Here is an 18,990-nt window from a genome sequence, read left to right as displayed (position 1 = left end):
AATAATAATAATAATAATAATAATAATAATAAAAAAGTTGAAGGTAAGTCAAGGGCTACTTCTAATTCCTTCACTCAACAAATGCATTGAGCAGCTACACTGCCAGGCACAGCTGCAACCAAAATAGACACAAATATCAGCCTCCACGTAGCTTACACGTTACTAGGGAGACACCACAAACAAATAATATATAGTATATCGGATTGGGGTAGATGCTGTCGGGAAGAACAAAGCCAAGGGCAATTATGGGGAATTTAGAGGCAGGCAAATTACAATTGTAAATACTGCAGGGTGATCAGGGAAGGTGTCCCTCAGATGACCTGAAGCAGGTGAAGGAGGGAGAGAGCCCACGTGGGTTAGGATCTTCAGGGGGCGGGCCTGGCACGTCTGCAGAGCAGAGTGAAGGAGGGGAAGGATGTGAGGGGCTGTGTAGGGTCTGAAGCAGGGACTGGTGTGATCTGGCACCTCGCGAGCTCACTGTGGCTGCTGAGTTGAGAATGGACTATAGCAGGCAAAGGCAGAAATACAACTGCCAGTCCTCAGACTCAGGGTGAACGGTTATCAAGGAGAATTCAGTCATACTCAGCAAATATAAAGTCTGGGCAGGGCTACACACCTTTAGGAGAAAGACGAAAATCAGTGGTGTGATGCCATACAAAACAAAGGCAGGCAGACAAGAAGGCAGGTGAATATACTGTAAGACCAAGAACCCAGTGTGGGGGAAAAACACCTTGAATAAGAGTATTTTCTGGGAAGGTTTTGTTTTATATAATTTAGTAAGAATATAAATTCAATGAAGGGTCAACGATGAGATGATAATAGAATGGTATGAAGATTGCAGATCTAAGAAAATTTGTGAAGAGCATGTCATTCTTGCTGAATTAGAAATAGTAAGGAATAATGAAACGGATTTGCTGAAAATTCAATTACAGCTATTTGCGTGAATACGAGGCTAGAAAGTTGTTGAAGAGGGAAGTTATGTCCTTTTTGTATCACCCTCAAGGTCCAGCGGAGTATGTATAAGCATGGTCACATTAATTGCTACTTTAGAAGGAAAAAGAAGTCTAGACAGGTGGACCCAAATCTGACCCACACGCCTACTTGATAACACTGCGTTAGTAATCTTCCTTTCTTCCTCTTGGCAGCATCAACCTGCAGAGCCAGACTGCGGGGATTCTTGTTTACAACCAAAGCCTCCTTGGGTTGACCTTTGCTCCATGATTCATTTCTCTCTAATCAGGTGGCAAAGGGGCGGTGGTCCCCTTTAATGGAAATAGCATTTTTGGTTTTTTTTTAGGGCATAGCTTTTGTTTGAAATTTGTGATAGTGCTTGAGGGCAAGATCCTAAAGGAGTTGTTTTTCTTTTAAACACCTCTGTCCTCTCCTCTGACAGGCAGCTTGCAACTTGCCTTGGTCTTTGTTGAGCAGGAAGTGATAGCTGAAGGTCAAGGCTGAAGTTCTAATCTTTATTTTCTTGATAACGCATAATTATGCATGGATGATACAGAAATAATATCCTAAGTACACTTTCACTGTAGTCATGGAAAAAAAAAAAGAAAAAAGAAAAGAAAGGAAAAAGCAAACCGGGAGCTGTTTGTAAAGAGCATTGGCTAGGAGTCGGAAGCTCAGGGGTTGAGCTGGGGATTAAATTTAACGAACAGCATGGCTTTGGGAACACCAGACCCCTCTCTGAATTGTTGCCTCCTGTGTTAAATGGGGGTTTGGGCAGGACGATGTCTCAGGGTGCTCCCCACACTTCCCTTCTACCCGCTCTGTTCCTGGCTGAAGATGAACTCCCTGTTAGTGCTTTATTCAGGCTTTATAAAGTGTGTTAGTACCTCATTCCTTTTATGCTTGTGTTTCCAAATTAACACTACAATATAGTGAGTACATACTTGTACATAGCACATGTTATATATATATATATATATATATATATATATATATATATATATATATATATAATTTTTTTTACCTGATTTAATCCTTATAACAGTTCTCTGAAGGCAGGTATTATAACATGAAATTTACATGCAGTATATTAATTATATCTCAATAAATTTACATGTGAGGAACTCAGATGCAGAGAAGTTGCCTGATATCACACAGTTAAGTGGTAGAACTTAAACTCTAGACAGACTCTCGGCGTATTAGTAGCAGGTAGAACTTTACCTAATATAAAAAGATTACCATGAACAATTTTTTTTTTACATTAGCAAAATTTTAGCATCTTGGCTGGAAGAACGTGACTAAAACGACCTTACAGAAACTCCAGCAGCACTCAGGGATGCACGCTTGGTCTTGGTGTGGCTACCAACGGCGAGCCCAGTGCGGCTGGGCCTGCTCTTAACACTTGGCAGGTTTCAGAGGCAGCCGGGCTGAGAGCTCTGGGCCTATGATTAGGAATATTGTCCCCAAGTTAGATGGCATACCTGCCACATTACAACTTAGGTCGCATTTCACGCATCATCTCCTTCGTTCAGTGCTTCTCCAAGTCTGGTTCACACACTCCTGCGGGTCCTCAGACCCTTTCATGGTCTAAGACTATGAAGATTATTTTCATAATAATACGAAAACATTATTATCCGCCTGTTTTCACGGCACCGATATTTGTACTGAACTGAGGTACAAAAGCAATGATGAATAAAACTGCTGGGCTCTAAGCATGAAACAGTCCAGGCACCAAACTGCTAGTAGTCATGATAGTCTTCATCACCATGTACTTGCAATAAAAAATAAGTGCCTGTTTCACTTAAGAACGTCCCTGCAGAAGCAGTAAAAATTACTGTTTCATTAAATTTTGGACCTTAAGTTGTGTGACACAGAATGAGAAGTACCCATAACGCACCGGCATCCTGCAATACTGTGCAGTGTTTGTCTCGAGGAAAGTACTTGCGCCATTGAGTTTGGGCTGAGCTAGATGCTTTCCTCATGGCATGCTATTATTACTTGAAAGAACAACGGAAAAACAATGGTTCTTTGGCAGGAATGGTCTTGACATTAACAAAGTGAACTTCAAAGAAAACAGCAAGCAGTATTTACTGCTAATGATAAAATTTTACGTTTCAAGTAAAATTGCTAATTTTGGAAAACTTGTATCCACCAGTTTGACACAGAATTTCCTGAGGCTGCTGGCATTATTTTGATGTTTTATATGATGTGATTTTCTTGATATATAATGAAATATGTCAACACTTGGAAGACACATATATAATAAAGTGATTATAGTCACTACTATAATAAAATAAAAGCGATGTAGGTCACTACTACATCAGTGAACCAGTGTTTTCTAAATGACCAATGCACATTATAAAATTATGCATTGGGTAAAAGATACATTCAAAATGAAAGATAGAGCACTGGATTTTAAGGTAAGAGTATGAAAAGTTCACTGATGTAGTTTCAGATGCCATATAGTAGGCAACCTTGAAGAAACTTGTGTTTAAAAATGATTTGAATAGGCTATTAAAATATTCCCTTTTCCAACCACATACCTGTGTGAGGCTGGATTTCTCTCATATGCTTCAACCAAAGCGAAGTATCACCAGGTGGAAATGTGGACACAGGTATGAGAATTCACCTGTGTTCAATTAAGCTAGCCATTAAAGAGTTTTGCAAAACTGTAAAACAACTCTTCACTATTTTTTTTTTTTTTGGTTTGGAAGTTTTTGTCTTGTTCACAGAAATACATAATTGATGTTCATATATAATGGTTTTATCATTGTTATTTTAGAAATGAATATATCTATTTTTAAAATCTCAGTTTTGGTTCCTAATACAATGACTATTGATAGATACAAACCATATCAACAAAAGCGGTTGGATTCCTTGATAGTTTTTAAGGATCAAAAGGTCCTAAGACTGGAAAGTTGAAGAAGCACTATCTTTGTCTTTTGAAGCCTGAAAGAATTTTTGCAACACCTATCCTTGACTGCAACTCAGAATTATGAGCAGTACTGCATTCAAGAAATGGGCTGTCCTAGGTTTTGTCTTTTTTTTTTTTCAGTTGAGCCATCCTGCCACCTGTTGGCAGCTCAGTTTGGGCCGGGAATCAAACTGGCAACCCTGTTGCTCAGAGCTCGCACTCTTGAGCAAGCTCTTAACCAACTGAGCCACTTGGCCGGCCCAGGTTCTCTCTTACCACTAACTTTTTATTTCTGAAGAAACAGCTACTATTGTCTTAGAAGCTTTTTGGCATTCCTGTATCTTCTGTCTCTCAAGTGGAGTTGCCCTGAGGTGGAATTTATAAAAAGCAAAATATCTTCAAATTTGGGACTCTGCTGTTTAAGCTTAAAATGAACTGGGATTTTTATTAATATCTTTAGAAAGAAGAAAAGTCAAGTCACTAAAGCAGCCTACATAAACTCAAAAAGAGTTTTCTACATTTTTCTTTACTGGGAAAGCAGTTTACAACCAAGTAGGCTAGTAAGAGTAAAAACGGACACTCTGAGACTGAAGACTGAAATGGAAAGATTAGCTGACGACAGTGGGTTTCGTGCTTGCAAAAAAAAAAAAAAAAAAAAGGGCAGGACACCAGACTACTCCTGATGTGAATACCGTAGGGGTAGGAGATTAGGCGATAGATAATTTACTGTGGCTTACTTTTCACAATATGGTGAATACAGAACAGGGCTCAGGAAAAAAGAGCCAAAACCATGTGATGTGGTCTTTTTCCATAGGTCCATTCAAGCTTGAGGGTCGTTTCTCCCCAAAGTCACTTGCCTCTCCCTGCGGTTGTCCACACACACTCATCGGCCCCAGAAATCCAGCACAACTGAGCTCAGAATGCAGAAAGGCTGGTTTTTAGAGACGGATCAAACTAGAACTTGAACCAGACCTAACAGCCAACATCTCTGCAAGCAGAGATCTTAAGCAGGTGCTTCTGAAAGATATAGTCACAGCAATTAAAGAAAGAACTATATAAAGTTTAGGGAATTATTGGTCCTCAGTTTTGTTTTTTCCTTCCCTGAAGAACTGGCTTAAAAACTTTTTTGGTGGTGGGGGTGTGTGATAAATAGAGGTATTTATTTGAAATAAAAAAAAAGTACCTGGACTATTGCATTTAATCATGTATTGTAATTGTGTTACTCTACCTTTTTGCATCAGAGACAGATATACAGTGAACATTCAGTTATCACAGATTGCACACTAGATAGTAATTCTTCAGGCCTTTTACATAACCACCAAAGAACAGATATTGGATTCTGCAATATAGTACAAAAGTCCACAATCAATCCAGTCTTAGCCAGTATCTTCAATTTACTTCTGTTGCTGTACAAATAATTGGCCATTTCTAGGGCTTACAAGTTAATAACAGGACAAAAAAATATACATTGCACTGACACAAAAAGTCAGCCATGTTAATAGTCATGCAACAAGTAACCAAACTTGCTGAAATTAAAAATACTTTCTAGAAACAGTTTTAACGGCATAAATATTTTATACACAGTTCATTTACCAAAACAAAATGTATTTAAATGATACAAAGCAAAAATAAGTTTCTACCAACTTTATACATAAGAAAGTGCAAAATAACTTATCTAGAGTGTTCTGCTATTTTCCAGACGGATGGCTGCTATGGGCAGCTATTCTCCTCTTCAGAGGCATGACATTACAATTGCACACTACACACACGTTAGAATAAAGGATGACTGAATGGATGGATGGATGGATGGATGGATGGATGGATGGGTGGATGAACAAATGAACTACAAAGATCAGGCAGGAGCCCTGTGAGGTACTCTAGAGAAAGAATACGGGCCACACGAAGGTGGATGTACATGCTGAGAATAGATGCTGGTAAACAAATTTACATGGAACACAGAAAGACAGCCAGAGAAACAGTTAGTTTATGTGTGTGAGTGTACTCGTATGCATGAGTGATTTGTGATTTCTGCATTAGGAGCAAAGAGAAAAGAAACCCCAGTGAACAAAACAGTTGCCCACAGCACCAGCTGCCAGAGGAAATACTATCATGAGGGTTTTGGTTTCCATCTTCTGGTTATGGAAGTTGTGTTGGAAAGTTTAAAAGTGTTCATCCCATATAACTGCATATTACATAGAGGAATAACCTTTAAGTAACTACATACACACATTCATATATTCAAGTCTTTAAAGAACACCTCTGCCATTGGGTTTGGGGTAACCGTGGGTTGTGGACACGAGGAGGACACTTCTTTTAAAAAGTGTAGAATAACACTGCTACAACTCATCTATAGGGCTGGACAGGGGCAGAGCCCACAATTCTGTGATAGCACAATTCCCGCAACTGTTGCACATCCAGCACTGTTTATTAGAATCACGGGAAGATGGGGAGGGCGGGGAGGGGAGCGTAGGGTGGAGGAAGACACAGAAAGGAAAACAGAACACAACTTCTCTTCAAGTTAAAAGTGTTAATGCCAATAATCCTTTTATTAACAAGTATATTTGAACTTTTAGAAATGGAAGTCTTTTTCATCAATTTTGATATGTAATCATAAATAAGACTGTATAGGCTCAAACCTAGGTAAATAAAGGTTGAAATTTAGTAAGCATAAGGCACTAAAGCAGCCTTTATATTTTCTCTTGGAGACCTAGTTATCAAGAAGAACAAATTTGTTCTTAAGCTGGTTTCAGCCCGGTAGGTACAAGGTTATTATTGTACCGATGCCTATTTTTGAACGCATGTGCATATATGTGCATTTTAGTGCATAAGTGTGCCTGTCACCAGGGCCTAAAGATGAAAAGTCTTGGGAAAGCCAAAGCCACTGTCCTTTGTACGATGCCTCCACGGGGGTGTGAAGGCCTGTCCTTCCTTTCTTGGGCCATAAATGGTTCTACATTTTTCAAATTACAGGGCTTTTAGAATTGTTCATAATATTATCACTAAATATCTGAAAATGTTAAAATCTAGATTAATTGTTTCATTTGTTTTATATATATATACATATATATGTACATTACACACATTTAAAAAAATCCCACCACCAAAGCCATTTTTCTGTAAACTAATCTCTTAGCCCCTACCAGCTTCAGTCTCCCTGGATTTGTGTGTTCTGTTACCAACTAGTAGAACAAATTAAATAACTAAATATTAAAATACTGTAATTATATTCATAGCAAAAACAAAAAAATAGACATTGATACAGTATAAATCTCACTGTTTTCAGGTAGATGGCATTAAATGGTAACGTTAATTATAAGCAGTTCTGACACGATCCAGTTTTACAACAAGGTTTATAGGTTAATTCTGTACACTTTTTTCTTCTTTTACCCTTTTTTTGAAAATAAGCTATAGTAGAACTTTTAGTGTCACCAAAGACACATACTTACTATGTTCTATGCAAGAGAAGCTAATTTGGGTTACATGCAATTATATTTCCATTAGTTGAGGCAGGGCTGTTTCCTGCATTGCATCGATCTCCTGACCACCGCTATGCAATGCTAAGAGGGTATGCTATGACCAAATGGAAGTCCAAAGAGAAGTTCGCAAGGGGTCTTATGACGTAAGAACAACACTGAGGTGGTGTGTAGCCAGGTGCAAGGTACCCAAATACTTCCGGGGTATCTCACGGCCGGACTCTTTCTCCCACAGTTTCCTACAGAAGGTTCACATTATTTTGGTTACTAGCCTAGTTTAAGTGGAGATTCTGTGGGCAACTTAAAAGGAAAAACATCGGGCACAGAGGCTGGGTTTGAAAGAGGGGTGAAAAAAAAAAGACCACAGATAATGTCTTTGAGGATTCAAAAAAACATATTTATAATTAATTGGTGAGAGATGTCGTCAGACAAACCATAAGTAGTTCACTGAGTTAGTGGTTTAGTTTGAAGTCTCGTGTTACAGGCAGTTAAGTCCTTATTTAGAAAAAAGGCCTTTATACCTATTTACAATATACACAGTTACTTGCAAAGAAGTCAGATTTACAACCATTTTCTAAAAGCCTTTTTTTGTTGTTGTTGGTTTTTCCAAATAAGGATAAGTAGCTTTACAAAAATGAGACATGAAAAAAGACAGTTAATAAGTGAGGGTTTTCTCTTGGAGACAGCTATTGTTAACAGGGAGAATCGGATGCTGGAAATGTTGCTCCTAGGAACCACCTCACATGCTTCTTGTGCTGTTCAGCTGAATGTTGTCTGCCCCTTTGCTGTACTCTACACCCGTTTAGTCAATGATCCCTTTGAATTCAATACTCCAAACACGTGGTATGAAGAGCTGTGTAAACGGAGACTGATCCGGAGCGTTCTGAGCTGTGAGCTGTAACGGGGAACCAGGAAGGGGTCTACAGGCCGTGCTCTCCACTCAGCTGGCTGAATCTTCAACAATTTCGAGGCCCATCTTCTGAACCCCTCTCATGCTGCAGGTTGTAATAACAGTTCTGACAAACACGCACCGGGGATGAGATTTTCAAGCGTTTGATTTCTGACTGAAACCGACTGCACCTAAAGGAAAGGCAAAAATCAAGTAGTTACACATCCTCCCCATGTGTGATCACTGGGCTGAGAAACACTCATTTAAAAATCAAAGGGAAAATTTGCTTTATAATGCTCAAGGCCATACTGGTTTATGTCACGTGGCTGACCAAGGACCAAAAGGAATGCCATATTACTTGTTTCAGTCTATGAAGAAAAGTAGTTTTAAACTAAGGTAAGCTATTTATTTGACCGAAGAGGATTAAAAAAAAAAAAGTTCAGATTCTCCTACAGGACAGAGCCAAGGGCTCTGGACAGCCATGCGGCCAGTCTTCCCGTGCAGGGCTGCTTCTCAGGCCCTGTGAGCTCAGGAAGCATGCCAATAGCTTCACTTGGAGCTGGACTTTTTTCTCTTGGTGGAAGACTTACTACCCATTTTAAATACTTTAGGGGCGGCCGGTTAGCTCAGTTGGTTAGAGTGCGTGCTCACAACACCAAGGTTGCTGGTTCAATCCCCACATGGGCTGCTGAGCTGCACCCTCCACACCTAGATTGAAAGAACTACTTGACTTGGAGCTGATGGGTCTGGAAAAACACACTGTTTTCCAATAAAAGACACTTTAGTCACTATCAAGTTCCTCTGGGCTTTTAAATACTTTGTCCTTTCTTAAACAGGTAATTTGGCTTTTCTGTATGGTCCAAATATTCCCATTTTCTGTTTATAGCGATAGAATTCCTTGAAGTAGGCTATACTTAAAAGATGTTCCAATTCTTTAAAAAGTATTTTGATTCCCGGAATAAAGCAGGATGTGACCTTGGATGTGGCACACTGGATCACTTTAAACTTGGCTTTCCCCAAGACTGAAATAGAAAATTACATTTCTTCCATTAATCTACCAGTAAAAGTGTCTAGAGAATCAATGTGCTACCAGCGTAAGGGGTTAAAGGACCATCGCTGGATTTTCAGAAGAACTTCGGGGGTGCTGACAAGCTGGGCAACCGAAGGGCGACGGCCCCCTGGACAGCTCTGTCCTAAGCAATCACTGTTTGGCCAGTTTTTCAAATACTCCAACCAACATTTCACAGCAATAAGCCATTTAAAGAATTACATGTATTTAAACAATATTTTGCATGTTAAAGACTACAAAGAACAGATGTCTGCCAGTGTACACACGGGGCTGTTGACTATCAAAAATTCCTAGACTACGGTTTTATAGAGTGGGCTTTCCAAAGCTCAGAACCAAAGACAGAATCCTCTGCCATCCTCACAGAAACGCCCGTTAGGAATGGCGGCCGCAACATTCTGGCTACCTCACTCATCAGACTTCCCAGGAGAAAAGGTTTAAGACATTCATCTGAAAAAAATTAGAAATGATAAGAACACCTTTCATTGAACACTGAGATTAGGCTCTGCACTCGGCACTTTACAGAGCTCATACACAGGATTTCATTTCATTCTCTCAACACCTGTATGAGGAGAAGGGTAACTATCCATACTTCACAGATGAAGAAACTGAAGCTCAGAGAGGATCAGTAACTTGCCTGAGATGACACAATGGCCAGCAGCCCAGAGCGTACTTGGTCAGTGTAACCCAAAGACCATGCCCTTTCCAAGAAGCCAACATCCACAAAAGCCTCAATAACTGGCTCAAAAGCAATGGTATAATTGATGTTTTCTGTGAAAGCATCTCTATAGTAAGGCAATATAAGCATCAAAAAGTACCGCCCAACGGATCTTGTCTGCTGTCTGCCATGGAAAGGGCTGCACCTGCACATATGGGACCCAACCGTAGTACAGAGACGGCATCCAAATCAATGGTGAGGGGACCACTGACTTTTCATACAGGGGAAATAAAGAAGATCCCACCCCATGTCATGCCCTCATCTAAATTCCAAACAGGTTTGGATCCAAAGACCTAAACACGAGAAACAAAACTCTGAAAATGTGAAAAGAAAATAAACAAGGTTATCTTTATGATCTCAGGACAGGGGAAGATTTCTTAAGACCAAAAAAAAGCAAAAATCATAAAAAGCACTTAATGTGACTACGTCAAAGCTAAAAGCTTATATGAGAGAAGTGACATACATAAAGTTAAAACTGAAGTCACAGGCTGGCAGAAGACGTCTGCAAGATGTATAAAAGACAAAAGATTAGAGCCCAGGATATATAAAGAACTCCTCAAGTAGGGAAAAAAAAGACAAGCAAACCTAAAAGGAAAATGGGCCAAGGTACCCAAGGGGAAACTCAAATAGCCAATCAGCATAAGAAAAGATGTTGAACCTCGTGAGCATTGCAAATTAAAACAACACAGGACTCTGACTGTCAGACTGGCAAAAGTGAAAAAGTTTGGCAATACCAAGTATGAGGAAGAACTGGGAGAGCCTGCACGTCCTGCTGGAGGTAATATAAACTAGTCCTCCTGTTTGGGAGAGTAATTTGGCAACATCTAGTCAAGCTGCTCAAGAGTAAGTCTATGAGTACTAATTCTATTCTGAGATATCTTTTCTAGAGAAACTCCAGCTGGCATTAAGAGGGCATTGATAAGGGTGTGCATTGCTGCACTGTTTATAGTATTGATAAAATGAGAATGATCCCGTTAAGAGTCTGTCAAAAGGAAAGTAGATAAATGCCGATACTTGTGCAAAAAAAATGTGACAGCAGTTAAAATGAAAATATTAGAATAATAGTTATTCATGTGACTAGACTTCAGTAAAGAAAGCAAGTTATAAGAGGTTCAGACAATGCCATATTTACATAAAACTGAAAACAAACAGTAATTAATATAGTGTTGTTTTGGAGACGACACGTGCACTCAAAGTATAAAAACATGGAGAAGAGGGTATTGGTGAGGGTGAAAAGAGGACTTAAAAGGAATCTATAGTTTTATATGCAAATATGATGAAATGTTAGCACCTTCCCATTCTGAGTCATGGAGTTTGTGATGATGATGATTTCTATACTTTTCCATATGACAGGAACATTTCACAATTGTAACAAAGAAGAACAAACAGAAAGTGAAGACTGGTTTAGGCTGACCCAGCACACGGTAGTGGGGACCCTGGAGCAAATTGGAGCCTGTGTTGGGCATAATTAACATCCTTAGAGCTTAACCCACAGAAATGCAAGAGCTTGTATCTCGTCTTACTTTTGGCAGAAGAGCTGACCGCAATTCCTGCAATGGTGCCGTCTTTCTGTGAGAGAAAACCGCACGGAGCAGCCCGAACAGCTGTCGCCTCCTTCATCCTTCACCCAGTGGTCAGCAGCAGAACGGCCTGGCTGGTCACTCACAGACCAGCTGAAAACCCGGCCTCGACTGTCCCCAACGAGGATCCTGCTGTGATCCCTGCAGGAGACATGGCACAGAGCCCCCTCAGGGAAGGCCTCGGCACAGCCATGTGCCGGAGGCTCTTTTGTCACTTGTGAGGTGCTCTAGTGTTCTGTGTGTGTGTGTGTGTGTGTGTGTGTGTGTGTGTGTGTGTGTGTGTGCGCGTGCGTGCGGTGGGGTGGAGGTCGTGAGTATGAAGAAACAAAAAGAGAACTGGGCCTGAGTTTACACTTTTACCTCAACTCACTGTGGATCAAACCTTGCTGTATCCTCCCCTCTGACTTATCTGTTTGAGCCACATAGGAAAATGCAGATGAAGGCAGGCCTGTGGGCCCCGGGCTAAGCAGACGATTCAGCTGGGAAGAGGAGCGGGAAAAGGTCTGACACTCACTTGGAGACGCCCAGGGCAGTGATCTCGGCCGGGTGTGCATTGTCCTTCCGATCGAAAGCTGTGTGCATAGTGAGCTTACTCCTGAACACCAGCTGCCGTTCCCACCGATACCCTGCAGGGAAAAAGCGCAAGACACAACATGCTCAAGGGAGGGAAGGTGACGTGTGGCAGATGGGCCCTAATGTGGGGCTCTCAAAAGTTAGGGTGCTGCAACATAGTTACAGCAGCTTTCCAGGTTTTCAGCAGCTGCTGCGTCGGTGGAAGGTAAAGCAATCTAGTTTAACATTGACCGAGGGCTGGGTCAGAGAACATCACATTTGCAAAGACAAATATAGAGAAAGGGAAATCTTCCATTAAGAAGACATTATTTCTCCACTTGAGGACCTTGCCTCTATCTCTATCAAAGGCAATGTTACGTGTGAATACAGTTTATTTACCTGTCATCAATAAGGTGCCTATTTTCAAGTTTTCATGATTTGTGAATGAATGGAGTTTTTGGTTTGAGGCATTTTTGTTTAAAAAATGCCTGTCCTATTGCCAACACCATTGTGAGACAGACTCTCTAAGTCCACCTTACACAAGAAGGAAGTTCAGAGGCCTTTTTGTGGGTGTCCCAGGTCACAGGGATGGGGCTCAGGGAAAGCCAGAGGCCACCGCTTCATCTGCTAAGCTTCACACCACCCACAAAGAGCCAGAAATAGACACTAGACTTCAAGTTACCAGGCTTCAATCTGCTGTAATTCCGCACTTCAATGGGATTGGGGTGGGGGTGGTTAAGGGGGCCCTGCAGATGGGCCCTGGTCTGGCCCTCTGAATAGTTCACGAAGATGAAACCCTCTTTCTCATCTAGGCTGAGCTGGTCGGACCAGCGCCTGGAGTCATCGGAGCCACTGTCAGTACACCAGGTGGCTGTTGCTCGGCAGGAGGCTGCCCGGGGCCTGTGGCTGGTGCTGCTGGGCTGGCTGGGCATGTCCTTGGGATCTTGGTTGATGCTCTGCTCATCGGCTTCTGAGTCGCTGCTGTCCTCATCCTGGGCTTCCTGCCCTGAGTATTGGGAGAAACAGAAAACAGACATATGTTATAGTCAGACCCAGCTTTGTTGCACTGGTATTTTTCCTCTACCGGTTAAGACACAATCGACATGGTATTTTAAGATAAGTATAACAAAAAATTGCAGAATTTTCAGCGGGAAAACAGCTAAAAAGAAAAAAAAAAGGTAGAATTTCTGAGTTCATCTTTCACTATATGCCAAAACCTGCTTTTGCAAATTTCTCACTGCCTGCCTCCCACTCCCTACCCAGTTCAGGTAGACATGCTAACTCTTTTCCACGCAGCCCGGCTCCTCCCTACAGCTAATTTTGTATATGTTGTTGGCCTTACCTAGAGTCACCTTCTCAATCTCTGTGTGTTCCGATGTTAGCTATCTTTCAAGGTATAGCTTAAACATTTCTTCCTCTAAAATCTTGTGTGGTTCCTGCAGCAGAAAGTAATTGTCTCTCGTGGACTCCTTTAACAAGTGTATGTCTCTTGTGGATTTGTAATTCTCACCCTAAACTATCACTGTTGGGCAGTTTTTCTACAAGACAATGGTCAGTCCGAGAGGAAAGGCCCCCCACACAGTGCTTCCCATATAGTAATCAATATAAATGACAACACAGATGAATGAATTACTGATGAAAGCTTTAATTTAGGATTTGGGTTCCCCCCCCCCCTTTCCATTGTTACTTTGCATTTCCTTACCTCAACTCCCTACTCTCTTGAAATACAGTCTACTGGAGAGAAAATTTATTAGAAATAAACACATATAATTGGCAAAAAGGAGAGAGGACATGGGTAAACATGCAAGCACCAGCCCACTACACACACAGCTTTCCTAGTAAGAAAACTGCTCCATTTGCCTCTCTTCTACGCGCTGATGCTAGAGTCTAGCTGGTTAATTTCAGTGGATTTTTTTCACCCCAATGGCTTATGATCATGAGCTTTAAGGTCTTCAAACAAGCAGTCTTGGAGACAGCTTTGATTTTCAGGGAATCATTGGCTTGTCATCCCTTTCGCCCAGGCAGGTGCCTTCAAGTTCCATCTTCTACACTGTTCCAGGTCAATCCTCCCTGTGGGCGGCTCTCCCCACTCCGCCATTTCTGCCAAACCCTGTTCACAGTATGAATACACAAGGAGGAAGAAGGCCTACAAATGGCTCTCCACCCTGAATTTGACCCCTTCTATCTCATTTATTCATCTCATCTTCTATTGTTATTCACTTAAATGCTCTGTTACAGGAAGGGAAAGTGACCCACTTCTCATTGGACTTAATCCAATGTCTGACACACAACTGCATTTGTACGTCCCCAAACACCCAGAAGACCTTTTTAGTGGAGCTGCAGTTGACTATGTAGAAATTTACATGCATTAAAGTAATACAAGCATTAAAATGCCCTGTCCATCGGATCATTTCTGTTTTCTGGCAAAGAAAGTAAAAACTACATTCAGCTTACCCAGAGGAGTGATTCGTGCCTTCTGATAATAACCCTTTTCCCTTAGTAACTCCCTCATATCGTCCAACTCACACTGAATTCCCAGTGTACAAAAATTAACCACAGAGAAACAACCTAAAGGTCAAATTTAAAACCCTTTACGGGAAGACTCTTGCAAAAATTATTCTAAATGGGGGGGGGGCGGGGGGAATGTAACTTCTCTGGAGATTAGCAACCCAAAGCATCTCTCAGCCTGGTTTTATGGCCAGTCATTTCCAGACAATCATTCTATATAGAAATCACATCTATCTCTATAGTTCGCTGGAAAATTTTAAAGTGCTTCACAAGAAATAGATAATAATAGAGTAGAGCTCACCAGGTTTCAGTGTGAATGAATTCCCTTCTTGAGCAGGCCCAGGGTGAGGGCTCTGGTCAGCCACTGTGACGACTTTACTAACACGATGCCACCCTGTTGCCCACACCCAGCCTGCCCAGTGACGGGCAGAATAGACGTGGGAACGAGGTGCGGGCCGCCCGACTTGTCCAGCACTGCGCCCTCCAGACCCTGCTTTGTAGTTTTGGACAGAAAGTCTAGGCTAGTAACTACACTTACTATGAGATGTGGAAGCCAACCAGAAGACGCTAACCACAGTGGGTGCTGCCCAGTGCACTGGAGACCGCTTCCCACACGGCCGGCTGCCATGCTTCTGACAGCAGTGCCTAATCTCAGGCACTTGCTTATATTGCTTGATGTAAGCTTACCCATATGACTTAAAAAAAAAAAAGCAATATGGAAACTCTCGAATAAGTTTTAGAAAGTATTAAATACCTATTTGTGCTTCTGGACAGTCTTCCTGCATTTCCAGGGCTTCAACAGGCTCGGGAGCTGGTGTTTCCGGAACTTGCAAAAATTCCATTCTCCAAAACTGAGTTTAAACAATTTACATGTTAGTAGATGAAGACAGGTTCTCAGGGTGAAACAGACAACTATATTTCTTTTACTGTGTGTATCATTAAACTTCCTTGTATCTTGAAAAATGTGGCCAGAGACTAACTACACATAAACAGTGCTTCCCAAAGTGTGTTCAATGAGATGTTAGTGGGTGTTTCATGGTAGAGGGAAAAGGAGGTTGGTCAAGAGAGTTTGAAAAACATGGTTCAATTAAGTACACTTTTTGTCTCTCACAAAAACATCTGACAACCTCGCATATACTAATGTATATTCTGGATCTCCAAGAACGCACTCAGTAAGCAGGATCCCCCACGTGTGTTTGGCGATGGGGTTTTTCGTAATCCCTCACAGATGAATAATCTGAAATGCTGCTCTGGAGACAGCTGGCTCTGGGGGTGTGCCTGTTGTCTGCAGCCAGTGTTCATGGGACTGGCTGAGGGCAGCCTCATTGTCACTCAGCATGTGACTGTGACTAAGAGGGCAGCAAGCAGTGGCTTCTGCTTTTTCAAGGTGCAATGAAAGAAAAAAGGCACAAGGAAGAATCTCCTGAGGGAAAGAGCCCCAAGTATCGGAACAGGCTATTAAGGTCAACACTTTGTGGGTTCTATTTTCTGGAGAGGACCAACACAGCAAGCTAAGAGAATACTATCTTGGGATCATCTAGAATTCTTGACCCACAATGAATGAATGACCTTAAGACTCTGGAAGCATTTTCTGGCTCTGTGATTCTCCGTAGAGAAGAGACAGTTGCTGTTTTCCCTAAGAAACCATTTGACAAGACGAAAAGCCAATACTTATACAATTTACATTTTTAGCAAACCCAAGGTGACATGGAAATCATGTTTAAGTGACCTTCTTGTGTCCAACTGTCAAGTGATTAGAAGCACTAACAGATCTACTTAATGGAAGGAAAAGGCTAAGCCACTGATGCACACCATGTCTAATAACACAGTTGCCCAGGTGTGTTTGAATCAGAGCAAGAGTCTGCTGAACAATAGTACAACCTGTTTAGGTGTCTTTCAATGGTGGGCAGCTTTATAAGTTTCAGGTGAACTAGGGCAACAGATATCCTAATGCGTTTTTCTCACAGCAGGCTTACCCGAACGACGCCATCTGAGTGTCCTGTCACTATGACGTTCTGTGTGTCCCACTCGTTCATCTCTGACACGCAGCAGCAGACAATTTGCTGGCTCCTACCTGTGAATGTGTTTACACTCACGATAGGGTTCCCATTGATACTCCACACGTGGATATACGTGCCCGCGCAAGACACAATGTCCCCCTGAGAAGGGAAAGAAAAACTCTTGACTCACTTCATATTACATTCCAGTTTCAAAGGCAAATTGAATCCTTGGCAAGGCTCTCAAAAAAAACTTCCAGTCCTTCAGCTAGTGACTGGCTAATTTCTGAGGTAGCTTGTAATTCAGTTGCTGACTTAAAAAAAAAATACTCCGAACAGAAGCTTCTTTAAGAGTTCCAGGTTGAGTGGATGCTGCTGCCCAGGTGACCTCAGATGGAGACAAAACAGGAGCCCTCCATGCTGTCTACGTTCCCAGCACAGTGCTGAGTGAGGTTTTATTCCTTGTCAAAGCTATCTGCAATCTGAGGAGGTGGTGAACTACTCTTCTTCCTCCCAGTTTCCCAAATCTATTTATACCTTTCATTTAGAGGCAGGAATCCACCTCCGCTTAATTTTACAAATGAGTCCAATCACAAAAACCATAGGGTAGAAGAGAAATCTTTCAGTCTAGATACAGTTATTTCTCTTCAATAAAGGAAGAGATGAAATCTTGGTAACACTGTAATAGCCAATTTTAAAATTTGTGTTCACAGTAAGGGTGGGAGGATGAGAAAAACAAAAAACAAACAACAACAACAACTGGTATATATAAACTTCTTGATGAACTGAATAAACCTTGAGACTCCCTGAGCTGACAACTCAGGTTTTCATGAGTTCCAAAGACAGAAAAGAACAAGCTTTTCCCTTCAATTCTACCAGGCTGAGCTCTACCCAACCTGGCGAGAATACAACCCATGACTGTTGAGGAAATTAAGATGCTTCCTGAGGCATCTACTGTGCCAGTTACTGTGGTGGACACTTCAGACATTCCACTTCAGCCTTGTGAGGTTGGCTGTTAATAGCCCCGCTTTAGAGAGGATGAAAGTAAAGTACAAAAAGCTTAAGTAACCTGCCTAATATCACGGGGTGAAGATTTGAACCCAGCTCTTTCTGGCCCCAAAGCTTATACACCGTAACATGCTGCCTCTCTTATCCCTGAGACAGCCTGCTTGTCATGATAGTAGGGACTAACTTTAGGCATGACCTGGTGAATTGTATTACAGCCAGGAGGCACATGAAAACCCACAGAAAATGGAAGATGGTCATCAAAAGCAGAGGAACAGCAGCACCAATGTAAGAAAGGAGGTAAGCAGGGGTGAGGGGCGGGGGTGGCATGACAAGGAGGCCTGGGGCTTTTCCAAACTGCCATCTGTGCTGGTCTTGCTACTGTTCTCTCTCTCCTTCCTTTCCTCCTGTTCTTCTTCTACCAAGATGGCAAGAACCAAACCAAAACCCAAACAGAAATAATCCTTAGCAAAACACTGCTGTGTCTACCTCTGTTATCAGTCACTGAAGCACCTCTGACAATGGGTGTCAGCAGCTGAGCTTTAATTAATGGTGCTGGTCTCTGTAAGAGGACAGAGGAAGCCTCTCCATTCTGCACTGTGTGAGACTTTCTTCAACCACTCCAGGGTGCCTCAGTTAGAGTGCATTAGAGCATATCCTATGGTTATGAGGGCTGAGAAGAGGAGGAATTAAAGGGTAGCTGCAAGGTAGCTTAGGCCCAAAATGTGGACTTCAGTCAAGCAGATTTGATATTGGCAGCAAAAGTATAACATGAATAGAAATCTCTTCGTGAGTTATTAAGAGATTACAAAAGCATCGTAAAATAAAAAAAATGAAACACTTGCGTAGTGCTTGCGCAATGATTGCAATCCAATGGGAGTATGCTGGCTCAAATAACAACTGACTGTAAATAAAATCCTCAGTATTTAAGTTAAGAACAACTCCAAAACAACGCGCTAGAAATAGTGCAATCAGGAATTCGACTGATATCTCGTTGTTGAGAAATATCTTCTCCCATTCAGTAGGCTTCCTTTTTGTTTTATTGATGGTTTCCTTTGTTGTGAAAAAACTTTTAAGTTTGATGTAGTCCCATATGCTCATTTTTTCTTTTACTTCCCTTGCCCGCAGGGATATATCAGTAAAAATATTGCTCAGGGTAACATCTGCAAATTTAGACCCTATATTTTCTTCTAGGAGTTTTATGGTTTCAGGTCTTACATTTAAGTCTTTAATACATTTTGAATTTGTTCTTGTATATGGCGTAAGGAGGTGGTCCAGTTTCATTTTTTTGCATGTGTCAGTCCAATTTTCCCAGCACCATTTATTAAATAGACTAT

At 41.5% G+C, this 18,990-nt stretch overlaps 1 protein-coding gene across 7 annotated transcripts in view; it reads right to left on the bottom strand.

Moving 5' to 3' along the window:
• Positions 1-5,056: 5,056 nt before the first annotated feature.
• Positions 5,057-18,990, bottom strand: part of WDFY3 (WD repeat and FYVE domain containing 3) — a 240,176-nt gene continuing 226,242 nt past the window's right edge. For all 7 annotated transcript variants that reach the window (XM_019624066.1, XM_019624070.1, XM_019624068.1 and 4 more), the window contains 6 exons: positions 16,628-16,810; positions 15,406-15,502; positions 12,826-13,149; positions 12,106-12,217; positions 11,535-11,732; positions 5,057-8,418 (listed from right to left, as the gene is read on the bottom strand). In XM_019624066.1, the coding sequence (XP_019479611.1) occupies positions 8,295-8,418; positions 11,535-11,732; positions 12,106-12,217; positions 12,826-13,149; positions 15,406-15,502; positions 16,628-16,810 (1,038 nt within the window). In that variant the 3' untranslated portion in view covers positions 5,057-8,294. The remainder of the gene's footprint in view (positions 8,419-11,534; positions 11,733-12,105; positions 12,218-12,825; positions 13,150-15,405; positions 15,503-16,627; positions 16,811-18,990) is intronic.

This window comes from Hipposideros armiger, unplaced genomic scaffold, assembly GCF_001890085.2.
Source record: "Hipposideros armiger isolate ML-2016 unplaced genomic scaffold, ASM189008v1 scaffold_576, whole genome shotgun sequence".
Lineage (NCBI taxonomy): Eukaryota > Metazoa > Chordata > Mammalia > Chiroptera > Hipposideridae > Hipposideros > Hipposideros armiger.
This window is presented reverse-complemented; position numbering and strand designations above follow the sequence as displayed.